At 40.5% G+C, this 14,506-nt stretch overlaps 1 protein-coding gene across 5 annotated transcripts in view; it reads left to right on the top strand.

Moving 5' to 3' along the window:
• Cip4 (formin-binding protein 1-like Cip4) overlaps positions 1 to 14,506 on the top strand; it is a 22,441-nt gene continuing 7,935 nt past the window's right edge. For 3 of the 5 annotated variants that reach the window (XM_034338625.2, XM_076693222.1, XM_076693224.1), the window contains exon 1: positions 690 to 935. In XM_034338625.2, coding sequence (XP_034194516.1) covers positions 912 to 935 — 24 coding nt within the window. In that variant the 5' untranslated portion in view covers positions 690 to 911. Of the gene's footprint in view, positions 20 to 689; positions 936 to 14,506 lie in introns of those variants that run through there. The other 2 variants (XM_034338621.2, XM_076693223.1) reach the window with 2 other exon arrangements.

Here is a 14,506-nt window from a genome sequence, read left to right on the forward strand (position 1 = left end):
TAATAATAATGAATGCATGGTCAGTATTGTTTAATTATGTACTTGTACATATAGCATACATGTGTCATTTAGGTATTTGCGAAAGGTAACGTAGTATAGCATGCCGTTAGTTGGATGCAATAATTCAGGTGGTGCTTAAATCAGTTTCTGTTCAGTTTAATTTTCGATCAAACATGGCCTGTTTTACCGATGCGGAATTCGGAGTTCAGTAATTACATACAACAAACAGAAGATTTAGTTCAGTCCTGCAATCTGGTGGTAGAGAGCAGAAACAATCAAATAGATAGTTCCGGTTAGGGACAATAGATAGCACCAAAAGTCGCATTAAAAAAATTTCTCCTACAGCATTTTTATAAAAATATATGCATATTCCCATATAAGTACATATACACAGAAAACAACAGAGAGTATTTAATAATTATGAAAAAAAAACATGATAAAACGATGATATGTTTATTTGCCATGGGGTATATATTTCTTGCCGTTCCGGTTGTTGCAAGAGCGCTTGCGCGTTACCATAGATCACGAAATATATGGAACCGAAACATAGTCGTCTAGGAAGTATACTCGTTGGTGAAATGGAGAATAAATTTGTGTAAATTTCGAGCAATGAGAAGACGCTCTACCCCACTACTGTTCGTTAATACAGGAATAGTTCGAGAGAGCGCGCCACGTTGAAATTCCGGGCGGTTTTGATGGACAGTTGGGTCCGGCCAGTCAGTGGTTACAGGCCGACATGTTGGAGACGTTTCTTCAGTGATTGTGCGCGGTGAGTCTGACGCGTGATTTTTCATGCGTTTTTCAGTGCTGGTTCGTTCGATAAGAGGAGGTGTTTTTGAACTGCGACGCTACATGTGAAGTGTCGAGTGAAAGTAATTCTGCTTGTGCCTGGTTTAGCCGGCCCAGCAAACATGAGCTGGGGTACAGAGCTCTGGGTAAGTCTACTTCGTTTCCCTGTTCGTTGTAGCCAGCTCTAGCTATTCGCCGTTCCTATCTTTCTCGTTTCCTCGCGACGGGTATACATATACGCATAGACGAACATACGGGATATTCGTTTGGTATCGAACGGCATCGGATGCTGACCCATGTTTGTCGCCAACGCGTAACAACCAGATATCCCCGAAAAACCAGTTCACGGTGGCAAACCACTCACGGGAGTTTTGCCTTTGCGGTTGCTAGCCGCGGGCGACGTTCTTCTCTCCTTTGGTATATCCCCTCCTTTTCCAGTATAACCAACTCGGGTGTACGTGTACTCATCGCTGTTCTCCTTCGCTTCCTTTCTCATGAAATGTTCGATGAATACCGGTGTGATGTGATGTGACAGTATGCAACTTGTCATTTTACCTTAGAACGACGTGGAACGGACTTTGTTAGGCGTTACATTGATGCGTTAATACTGTTTTACCTTTTAAATTGATATTTCATCGATTCAAGTTTAGGAAGTGAGAAAGTCAGGAATCACGATTCCGTAGATCTAGCAGGTTCACAAATTTTCTCTCGAAGGATTCTCTTCGCCAAAGTACTAGTATTCACGCCTGTCTACGTTTGCAGGTAGGCGTAAGATCGAGAATCGTGCTCCGTCCCGGTTCGTCATCTTTCTTACTTTCTGTTCTCCATAAATAATTCATTGGTACATTCCGAATGGTAGTTATTTTTTCCTTCTATAATCTCGTTCGAACAGGTATATACCTATATAAGTACATACAGAGATTGCTGAATTTTCCTTGATTCGGCTGTAAATCTCTATTTACGTGATTTGATTGTCTTATATTTTCGATTTTTTTGTTTTTTTTCGTCGCGTTACCGAAATCTCATTAAATTATCGAGTAAACTGGTGCAAATATTATTGTACGTGCGTATGTATGCCTGCATGCGGTAACGGTTGCTTCGGCTTTACAGTGTTGGTGGCGTTTATAACGCGAACCGGCCAAAATGCTCGATAATTACCTTTACCTTTTTCAGGGAGTTGTTTTAACCCCTTGTATTAACGATATTGTATATAAACGTTGTTTGTTCTTCTTCGAAACGATATCGCGTTCGATCATATCTGTTATCGTGTATTACGATTCATTGACGTTCTACTCGTATTCCTTCGTGAATCATGAAATCATGATACAGGACGCGTTCGTGTTTAACCGCTAACGGCCGTTCGTGAGCATATGTACACGTACAACACGGGCGTGCCTCGCCATGCTCTTCGCTAAGAAAAGAAGAATACAGATAGATCCTTGCTTTGAAAATTTCCTTCTTCAACATGATCCTCTGCTTACATATTTTTTCTCTTCTCTTTTTAAAACAATTGAAAATTCACCAACGCTAGCAAATAAATGTTTTTACAATTTTGAAAGGATCTCTAGAATATAATATTCTCTCTAGAGAATAGAGAATACACTTGATTTTCTTTAACTAACCGCGGCGAGGCGCGACGAATGGTACATATTTGAAATGCCAATGCAAGATACGTTTCTTTCGCGGCAATTGTTGATTTACTGATAAAGCATTATCGTTTAAAAAACCTGCGGATCGATCATGTTCGTTCGCTCGCTCGTACACTGTGGTGCCGATTGTAAATTAAATATTTGAGCGACGAATTAAATGCCACACCTTTACTTTGACTGGTTCGAAGATGATTAACTGTAAGAGGTTAATCATAATCTCTTGTTAAAATCGTACTAATTGCAAACTGTTATCAGCTTTAACCTTGAAGGTGTAGGAAAGAATATCTTCGAGATTAGGTACATAAAATATCTGGAAGAAGGTTAAAACGAATAGAGAATTGTTTGACGCATTTTGCAGAATAATGACGCAAGTTAAAATGTCTTGATCGTTTGTCGACAGTTGTTGGTCAGCAGGTACCGGGATTCTATTCAGTTGGTTCTGCAAGTCACACACACCGTCTTCGCAAACGTCGTATACTTTCTGTTGCGTGTCGATGAACTCGTTATTGAAAGATCCTGATAACTAACTACCTTGTTTCATTCTTCTGTCCATATTTCGATTACGGTTTAAACATGAGTTTCTATCATTTTTTTCTGATCGTCAAAATAGTAATATGTATAATAACGATTGAATAATATTTGATCGCTTCCATTAAATATAGATATTGGTCGATGTAAATTGTAGGGGATTAATTTGAAGGTAGCTAATAATAGTGGAGTAATGAAATTTGTGGACGAGCCCCGTGAAGATGATATATACTCGTTTTGCTCCGTTATTGGTTGTGTAGGTCATAGGTTGCTTTTGCGAGAAGACAGTGATTAAGATCGCGGGAAATGGAAGTAAAACAAGGTAGGCAGGAAAAGCTCGAGTTACTTTCTCTGGTAGGATGAAACGAGGAATTGCATTTTTCTCTGTATACAAGAGAGTGCATGTACTCTCGTAAGCACTTTGAATCGCAATTTATTCGTTTATTCGGTGAGATTTTCTCGTGAAAAGTCGTTGAAACGTTCATCTTGACCAACGGGTTTCACTGGGTTTGTTTTCTTTCGAATTGAAAACGTAAATAGCGGTTCAAGTTTGTAGGTATGCCAGTCGATGATTTCACGAGTCGTGGTTGACATTCTTTGCTGATGGCTCAGACAGGTAGTAAGGTCAGGTGCGTTTTTCTCTGTTCGGACTTGGAGTACCTAAAAAGGGTAGCAGAGAAGACAAGATAGGCAAGAGATATGCTCGAGCCCAGTTACACGGGGTACATGTATCGAGAATCGATATCGACAAACCTTTTCACCGTCAATGTTCGAAGGTACATTTAAAGGGAAACGATAAGCCATCAAAATTTTCCAACGGTCAAGTAGCGCAAAAGCTTTACAGACAATTTGTCAGCGAACGAACAAGTTGACCGTAAATCGTTTAACAACGCGGAACGAAGAAAAATTGATCGGACCAAAGTGTACATATGTATATTCTAACCATGTTTCTTTATGATTGCGAATTTTTCCCCCGTTTTATTATTACAATTATTAAGCATAACTCATTTGCATCAATTAATGGAATGCTTGGTCAAATTTGCTCGAGCTACATACCTCTATTACGAATAACGGAATATTACGCTAAAGTATGTAGAGTATTGTTACAATGAACGAGTCAGGCCTACTTTGATTTCATTTAAAATGAATACAACAATATTTGCAATTAGCTGTTATTTAAATATTTTCAACAGTTACGAACAGTTGGATTTTCAAGTTTCTACAAACGTTGGATGTTCCGGATAGAGGAAGGTCGGGTATTAACCCAGTATTCCATATTTTCGAGTCGATGCGTTTTATGAATCGATTACTGTAATTTTGAACGGAAGCAACGGTTTACCGTATCTTTTGGAAATTTCTCAGAAGAATTTCGATGACTCGTTTATAATGTAATGGTTCGTTTCTTTGTATGCAATCCATGACTCCACCGGATATCGTTCTTATCTACCTCTAATTGTTTTCTCTCTTTACGAGCGACGATCTGTTATCTCGGCTTAACAGATAAGCAAGATCGTTCCTCGTCATTTCTTGCAAAACGAACTTTCCTTCTACCTGGTTACTTGCCTGCGGGTTGTTCGTGTTAAGCAGAGGATTCTCGGTAGGTAATGGAAAGAGGTGAAAGAATTTTTCGAACAATTGTTGGCTACGATTGTTCTTGTTCGTGGTACTCCTGGATCGCATCATCGTAGACAATAATTGTTGTCTATAGAAAATGATAAACAAATTGTTGGAGATCGTAGAAAATCGTATAGTATGTTTCTAAATGATGTATGTACTTCATGAAATGGTAAAAGGTTGAACGAAGGATTTTTATTGTTATTAGCATAGCAGAAAATACAATCTAGAATTGTTAGGTAACTTTTCGAGAAATCGTTTAGATAAATACGACGTTCGTTAATGAATATATATGATCGCGAGTGAGAACTGTTTATTCTACGATGTTCTTTCTAAATAGCGATGAGGCAACGCTGAAATGATTAGAGGCCGAGGAGATAAGAAAAGTAGCGTTTCGCGTTAAGGTGCAAAGTCATTCGACGAGCTTTGTGGTTACGGGTGCATAATGGAATCGAGAAATTTGAAATTCGAAATTCGAAGCGGCCTCGGGTGGATGATGGGTTCCCATGGTCACAATCGGGTAGCTCTAACCCCCGAGCATGGACGAGAAGGAAGATGTTTTGCATGATTACATGCTTCGTCGTGTCTCGTCCCGTGTTCAGGAATTCTCATAACGCTCATAACTTAAGTATTTTAGTGAAATCGTTCCATTCTCCAATCCACTATTCGACGAAGTTCACATTCTGAAGCCTCCTCCACCCTTTTTCTTATTTTTCTCAATGATTTTAATGATTGTATACTCTGTCATGCGGTCGAGTTCTTTTCAATTCTCATAGGTAACGATTTTGTTTATCTTATGAATTGTAAGTTTGCCAAGGAGTTTGTTGGTTCGTTTTCGTGATGAGAAGGCTTCTTCTCCGTTCCGGTGCGTGACGTTCCATACGATCGCTTCGCTCGTTATCCAAGCCAACGGCTCTCGTCCATAGAATTTCAAATTAATATCGAGAGTTCTCGAACCGCGAGGATTCATGAAAGACCGAACGAAGAAAAATCTTGAGGATTCTGGCGCGACCGTACCCTCCTCCTCTTCAAACAACACTTCTTTTCTTCTTTCCTTAGGAAGCTTGCGTGCCTCTTTTGCAGCCGGTTTTCGATGTAATTCTCTTATACAGGGTGTTTCATTTTAATCCTCCTACTAATGGTCATAATGTTCACATATTTTTAAATGGAACTGCAGTGGTATGTACCACGGTATACGACCTTAATTCGTTCCTGATGTTTCGACTTATACCGAATAGAACGTATACTTGTACGATCGGTCAGTTAATAATACATCAACTCCGAATATAATTGATTATTAATTTAATTCTTCCTCCGAGATAATTATTTAAAAATGACGCAAAATTCACAAAAAATTTATTTCGTCGAAAAGTTTGTCGCGTCCAAACAGGACCTGTATATCTATCTCTACGACCAAGCGTGAAATTGACGCGAAGATGTTTTTCGTTTAAAAAATAGTAGTAGTTGTGCGTGAGTGTATTGTAAAGAAAAAAAAAAAAAAAGAAATAGTTGAGCGTCTTTTCTGATTCCTCAGGGAGCACGAAATATCTGTTGGTGGTGGCACGTATTTTTGCCGACGTATCCTCGACTGGGTGAACACACGGTGCGTGCATAGAAAGATATGTGTGCGTGAACGAGAGGGAAAGAGAGTGCTCGCGAACTTGCCCCACCCACGCATTGCGCCAAATCTCTATAAATACCATAGCGGCGAGAGTACGTGTACGCGTATATAGCTAGAGCCACACAGCCAGAGAGGTAGAGAGCGTGGGGTGTAGGATAGGGAGAAGGTTGTCGCCTATCGTGGGCGTGGACCTCTAAAAACGATACTTTTCACTCGTTTCCACTCGCTGACGAATTAAATGTTCAGCCGTATGGTTAGGAACTGTGTGACCGACGCGACGGAACGAATCATTTCAGATTTATTATTTCAATTCGACCCACACTGACATCGCTATGGTCCTCGGTATCGTGCTCATTAACGCGCAAACGAGTAGCTAATTGTCCGGCTAATATGTTTTCTAGTGAAAAACGTTGAAGCGATTTGAAAGGTTTCGTAAAGTGAAATTCATTGGAATCGCGTGATTAGAATCGTTGTAACGATGGAAACGGCGAGACATTTCAATGCTTTCAGAGACTTTAGACTTTAGACGTTGCCACCCGTTTCTATGGGTATTCTTAAACAAAGATCGCGGCTATATTGCTGCCTTTCCTCGTAATCGTACCGGCTATCTGGACTCGATTATATCCGGAGTCTATTCTACGATCTACGACGCGACAGCTTCTAACTGTTAGCTGAAAGCAGCAAGGTAGCTCGGTTGGTTAATTTATGCAGCCCGATCACCGCTCGAGACTCGCTCGAGACTCGAAGACTTGGAGAATCAATAAGCAGGACTTCCAATGAAATTCTACGGTAAAGCAGTATGTAGATAGAGGGGCCTCGTTTTTCTAGCGATAGCCTTTCAAAGCAGACCGAGATTGTTGGAAGTTTTTCATTTATTTCCGATTGATCCTGACAATGAGTCTTGTTATAACGTATTCACACACGGGCGTCGCGTCGCGTCGCTTTGCTTTCCTTTTTCTCTTGTATTACGTCTGATTACATAAATGGTATAGGACGCATACGGTGCGTCGTAAAATGTATTAAAGCTGACGTCGTACGGTCTCTTTCGACGTGGATCGATAAGGTAAAAAAGCAAACACGCGCGACTTTGCTCCGCTAATTGTAAGACAGACGTATCGTTATATCGCGATTAATTACGTCCCGGCAAGTTGGATCGTTTCCTCAGAATCCAGGGAATCGATGACGGTCAAATCCAAATCCTCGAGTATCGAACGAATCGATATTACCCTCGAGAAAAAGTTGTCCCTTCGAGACCCAAGTAATTGGAGTATCGGTTTTTAATCGCGAACACGTTTCCTACTCCGGACACACGATTTTGTACCTCGTGTTTTGCCTAGTTATGCATGCACGTTACGTACTTGTTGCGTAACGAGTCAAATGTACGATTTTTCTCGACGACGTAGTAGCACGCGGTGTGCAATGGGTGAAAATGCCAGTTACAAACTCGATATGTGAAATCGCTATTCGCATTCCCGATATATGTATGTATAATACATATGTAGCTGGAAATGGTGCACGGTTAGATGGGCGAGATTAGTTAGCAAGTTTAGCGTAGATATTACAGTTCATTATTCCATCTTCTTACGAACGGTTTATGGTTTATAGAGTAGGTAAATAACGCGTGTTCGTGGCTCGGATGATGAAGGAAATTATGATGCCAGCAAAGCTTGCTGAATTATTATCCCCTTCGATGCACCGCGACTCTGTCTTCAATTACTAGGTAGTGATTTTTTTTCCTATTAAAGCGACACGAATCGTTTTAATCTCTATACATACCACTTTACCACTTTACCACTTTAACCGAGAGATTTGTTCGTTTGCTTTGTTGCAACGAATAGGAACATGGTTACATTCTTGTTATCAGAGATTATCAGAGTGCGTTCTAGTATAATTTATGTTGCAATTAATTCGTCATTTGGCTTTCATTTACGTTACAACGATTCTTGGGAATCGTTCAAGATAATTATTATCGTATCATGTCTGAATTTTCTTTACGTTTAGTTAACATATTATAGTTTTAAGTGAACTTATTTAGAGAAAAGTAGGCTGCGCGAGGCAGAAATATGCCCACGCTCGTTAAGAATCTTATCAGCGTCGCATCCTGCGTTCATATGGAGCAAGATTACACGCTCGATGGCCCTCCTTCTCGAGCGACGACTTTATCGATTTTTCCAGGTCTCTAAACTCCATCGTATGACAAATCGTGTCCTATGATTCACGCGAGTCTCTCAATTAAAAAGGAAAGAGAACCGAGGAAAAAATGGATGAATCAGTGTACGCGTACGATCGCACCAACTCGAGATAACGAGATCATGAGACCAGCATTCTGTGCCAACGCCGATGTTGTTCAGTCTTCAAGGGCTAAAGGGAGGTTTTTAAGGGTCCATCGTTGGGGCTTTCGTCAACAGGGATTTCGTACTCTTGAACAGCATAAAGGATAAATGCTTACATAACTAAATACATATATGAACTTACAATTAGAGGAGGGACTCGCGCCTTTACTCTGGTAGACAGTTTGAAATTGAAAAAAATATTTTATTTACAAATTATTTGATTCTGTAAAAGTATTTCTCCATGATTGAATATATTACATATTCAACGTTGTTTCTCATTACATTAAGTAGAATAATGTACGACTCGAGCAGCGAACTTTGAACTTGCGCGATCAAAACAAAGTTGTTATCGATGCAAGAAATAAGGTCATAGTATTTCTACTATCAACTCTTTGCCTTATAATGACAAATTACCTCCGTATTACAAAATAAAGTCCAAACACGACAAAATATATGATATTTGTGGAGTGAAATTGACAAGATTCCATGCTCACGATGAAAGGGTTGAAATCATTGCTTTTCAAAGCACGCGTGTCGCTGTCGTTTCCAATTATTCAGCAAAATGACTGCTGTTTCCACTAAAATGGCAATCGCGATACTGGAACGCATCCACTCTACGTCAATGCGGTTGAATAGTAGAAAGAGAAGGACAGGAAAAAAAACTAGAGGAGAGAATGAGTCTGAATGACAACGACAACGACAACGACAACGACAACGCATACGAGTGCAAGCGATTGCACGAGTTATCTGGAGAGGGAGAAAAAACAGTGTGAAGGTCTGTTGAGTCGTTGACCGCGTCCGACGATTATAACGAAATGTTCCCGTAATTCCGTGCTAATTAATTCGTGTTACATAGTTACATTTCTATTAGGTGCTATCAGGCGTATAATGTATACCGTATGCAAAAGTAATGACTTCTTCGTTCGACTTACCGATTTCTATCTCTTCTTCCTCTTCTTCTGCCACTAATACTTGAAACAATACGCGACACAAGTATCGGAAAGTTAACTAAATAATATAATATTTATAGCAATTACTTAGCTATAGTTGTGTAGTAGGAGTTAGATTCGCACGTGTCTAGTGGAAAGTGAACCGAGACGAGGAAGTTGTCGCATAGTGCTATTGTCAACGAAGCAAAAGAACTCTTAACCTGCCGCAGGGTTAGAGTCCCCTAGGCTTCTTTTTCTCCAAGAACAATTGGCCACGCTTCTCTTCCGGTTCTTCGAATCCCTTTCCGTTTCTCGCATTTTCCTCGCATCTCGTAGTCGTAGTCGTAGTATGTTGTTCGTGTATACGAGAGCATTGTGAAATAGGATTATTCCGACTCTCAAATGGCCGAGAAACGAGAAAACTAGGTGATGAATGCGAATCCGGAAGAATTGTTACGCTTGCGTGAAACTTGAGTAAGTTGGCTGCATTATTATTACTTGAAGCGAGTGTTTGAGAAATTGAATGCATTTATGATTTCTTGTGTACTAGCACAGTTTCCCTTCGATTAAACGGAGTTACCGAATACCCGAATATTCTTAGTCTTTTTCCTTTGCTTCACTCGTTCGCTTCTCTTTCGTTTATTAGCGCGTGATACCACGGATTGAGTATTAATAGTAACGATCAATAAAATTTAACATCCCACGATCGTTTCTCTCTGAAGTATTCGCGTCTACGTCATTTGCGGTGGCCTGCTGCCACTAGTCGTGTCTATCGTCTATAAATAAACTACTTCGTATACTGTTCATTATAAGATAGCAGAGTGGCAGATAATCGAGAAATCGTAATTTGCTTATCAAAGAAAAAAAAAAAAATGGTACTCGGTGTTCTGAAAGAGAAAGTTTACCTCGGCACTCGGCACATAGTCGTCTGATAACATCAGAAGATTAATAGGATAGTTGGACGTTACTTGTCTACCATTATAACCATCTTTGAGGTATAATGGTAGATAGAGGTATTCCGAAATAGCTATGATGTCCGAGTTACTTAGCGTGGACGTTGAAACGTTTGAAGATCGTTTAAAACTGTACTGAAATTGTCATACCAACTTCGTGTTCTTGTGTCATCTTCAGCGACGATGAATGGTAATAAACGTAGCCGCGAGATGTACGAGATGAATCACGATTAAGGGGTCCCTTTGTCCCGTAATACGTCCCTGTTTCGTCATTCTCTTCTTCGAGAACCAAAGGACAAGTTTACTTTCCGTTAGCTTACGTGTCACGATAGCGTGTTTCTTAACCTAGGACAATATTCCCAGCTTGGAATCTGCGAGTATAATAGCGCACTTTCGTGCAGCACTTGCCACACGTTATCAGGGGGTTACGAAACGTTATCGTAGGGTGTAGGGTAAGTAGGGAGTACGCTAGCGTTCTCCAACTATCGTACAGTTAACGTTTCGCATTTGCTAGCTAGCTTTTGATACTAGCTTTCATAATTGTCAGTCGAAGGCAGATCTTCCTGGAAGACGATAAGACGAGAATAAACGTGGCATTATCGAAGAGCGGAGGTCTGTTAATTAGATCGATCAAACCACCCCACTTGTGCGAACATCCGCAATGATTTATGACGTTTATTAAAAGCTCAAGAGCAAGGATCTGCTGCGTGTGAAAAGTTTGGTATCCTTGGAAAATTGAGTCGAGTGTTAAGAGTATGTTGAATGCTGAAGAGTTTCAACTATAAACGGACGTCGAGTGTACCTCCTCGGTAGGTCACGGAAAGAAGAAAGTGAAGAAAATCGTGTTTGAATTTTCGCGTTTCATGGGCCAAGTGCAGTCGGCATTCGTTTCACGGTATATATGGCCCCTTTTTAGAGACTGGAGGGTGCCTAAATCTCGAGTATTTTTACTCTACCTTGTTCCGTTTCATCGTCACAGAGTAAACGATCTGGAAGGGTGTGTGCCGAATTGTAACCCTTCAAAAGTCCTTAGAGTATTTGAGAACAATAAGTACAAAAGCGGAAAGTATGAAACTATCATCATAGTAAGGTGTAAGGAGTTTGTTTTAGTTAGAAAAAGCGATTGTCCTACTGCTCGTTTCATTTGGAAAAATTGAAAGACTCTAAAATCGTCTACGCAGCCGGTATAGTAGACGAGAGAGAGAGAGGGAGAGAGCAACATTTCTCTGGGGTGCTCGTCTTTGAGGGTTAAGCATGCTATTTTTGAAAGACATCGAAATACATGGCGATGCGTAGATTTCTCGAGAGGATTATTCACGCGGCGGGGTTGCATTACAGACAACGAAGATGCATTCTGAACGTTTCTCTATCGTGCAGCAGCCATGTACCGTGTATCCGTCAACGGTCTCGCGACTCTACTAGCAATTAGTCTTTCCAATGTTTTCCTTTCTTTTCTTCTTTCGCACGTTTAACTATGCACCACCTCGAGCATGTTGCGTGCACCCGTATGCACCGCACGAGCCAGCGACCCTACAGACGTGCACGTACGTTCTCACAACGTTCGTTCAACGTGTGTACCGTCTGCTTATTAAATGCAGCCACCATGCTCTCCTGTTTCACTGCTTACTACACGCGGACACGAACTTGGCTAAGTAAGATAAAAGAGTATCGTTATCGTCGTTTCGTCTCAGCGAATCGCTTACCATTGTTTCTCTTTAACCCATTTTTCTTTTACTCTTCCGATAATCTATCCGTCTAGGATGGATTTTATTTATCTGGAAACTATAGACTCTATATCGTATCATAGAATTATAGTTTTAGATTTTAGAAATATGTTTCGGTAGCAAACGTTTACCTTTTGTCGCAAGCCACACCCTGTTTATATACATAGGGTATGAAGTATATGGTGTATTATAACACTCGATCGCTCTTTGCTAATATTCGATCACTCATCGTAGCCACTTAAAAATATTATATTCTCTTTTGATATCGTTTGTGGTTACCAAGGGATCTAGGTAATTCCATGTACGCAAAGTGAGTCAGAGATTTCCATACAAACTGGTCCAGTATATTATGTATACGTATTAATATAATTATAAAAAAATTAGTCCAATTTGAAATCTGAAAAAATCATCCCTGCCATGTTACAGAATTCTAATAAACTTATTTCGTATTTCATATTTGAAGAAATAAAAATAGTATGTATCTACTAGGTGTGTTCCGTTTCTGGTGACTAATCCTGTTATTTTCTGCACTGTATATGTATTCTCTTTTTGTTGGTCGTCGTTGTCTGTACGTCTGTCTGCTCGTCACCCTATCCTCTGTCTCTCTTTCTCGCTCGTTTCAAGTTGCGTGAGTGCATACAGTACATACACGGTATACACAGAGAAATGCAGGATCAATAGGGTGTAGGGTAGGAAAGCAAAAGCACCCCTAGCGCGATTTCGTGACTCATAATACACACTTGTTCGAGTCCACATGCTTTCGTTCTCGTTCGCGGGTCTCTTTGTTTTACGCAACTATTTTTACAACGTCCTTTTCTTTTTTTTTTTTTGCTTTTTCTCCCACGATAGCACGTAATTCGCTTGCTCCCCGCTATTGATTTTCCAACGGGTGCTCGTCTTTCTCGCTTTTCCGGGTGCGTTTTCTTTTCCGTTGCCTCTCCTCGAATTAATTAACACCGGTCCACTCTTGGAGACGTTCTTATCCGTTCATTGACTGGAAAATGTATTTTCGGTAGCGTACAATGACGAAGAGTCGCGTTGATAGGTATGTAGGTATAATGAGAGCACGTTTTAATTACTATAAGTAATAGCGATGGGTGTGTCGGGAACGGGATAAGTAAAGTTACAAAGTTATAAAGGAATTGGAGCGATTCGATAGGTCTTATAATGTTAACGAGATCAGCGGTAAATAGAAATTATCTGGTGGTTGGTATTTAGGATAGTAGGCGACGAACGTATAGTACGAAGGATAGAAAGGGAAAAATAGCAGGTGGAAAATGCTAATTTTCCAGGAATTAATCTAAGAAAAAGAAATACCGTTCGATTGTGAGAGTTGCGTCAAAGCAGTTTCACCGGAGGTGTCCCGAATATTTCTCGAGGACCAATTGGAAAGGCTGAAAGTTCGGCTGGGAATATGGTAAAAGCAAGAAGAAAGTAGCGGATAAAGGCGGCAGGTGCTCTGGCAAAGGGTACCTGCCATACGCGTGCATAATGGAAAGCTTCGAAGCGATCTCTGACGACGAACAAACCCGACCTGAATAGTCTGCGGCTGGCAAGGTTAGATCGATGTACAAGTGCAGCTCTTTGGAAAAAAAAGAAAAAAAGGAAAGAAAGGTCGAGGTAGGGTGAGTCATAGGGTGGTTCAGTGTGCGCGTTTTCCATCTATCGACCTGTGCCACTGAAAACGTTGGATTGGGCGAAGGGAAAACCTGGCCCTTTGCACGGCACGAAATCGATTTCAGATAATGGACTATAATATCATTTCATTCGCATCTCCTCGACCGATAATCGAATAGCTTTTCCGATTTCTTCGAGGTCGTATAGAAATTCGTATAGACTCCTTTTATCGAGTTTCTTTGTAGCGTTGGCAATTTTCAAATTTCCACATTTCTATATTTAAAAGATTTTTCACGCGATACACGATAGGATACGGTTTTTTAACGGTCTCACCTGTTTTTCCTATCACAGTATTAACGTAATATCCTACTTGGAACGTTAACCATTTCCTTCAAAGCGATTTGCGTAACATTCCCGTTTTCTCGCGGACAGACCGAAAGGCTTAACGCGTTAATCGAATAATTAGACGGTCGATATCCGAGTTATCTAGATGAAAATAAAATCAACGATCGATCGAGATGCAGACAAATTGGATCGGCGAGGAAAAGGGGAAAAAGATAAAATGATAGGTTTTCCTGTTGCGCTAACGTTTGAAAGTCGGAGTTGGACTATCACCTGCGCTACCAGTTCTCCGTTATTTTAGTTGCAAATTGACCGGTCACGAGGCAACTACTTACAGTTATCACAATGAGAAAGTCACGATCGACTGATTCGCCTTTCGGAAAAATATCTTTCTCCGGGGAATCGTC

The sequence above is a fragment of the Osmia lignaria genome, chromosome 3, assembly GCF_051020975.1.
Source record: "Osmia lignaria lignaria isolate PbOS001 chromosome 3, iyOsmLign1, whole genome shotgun sequence".
NCBI classification, from domain to species: Eukaryota; Metazoa; Arthropoda; class Insecta; order Hymenoptera; family Megachilidae; genus Osmia; species Osmia lignaria.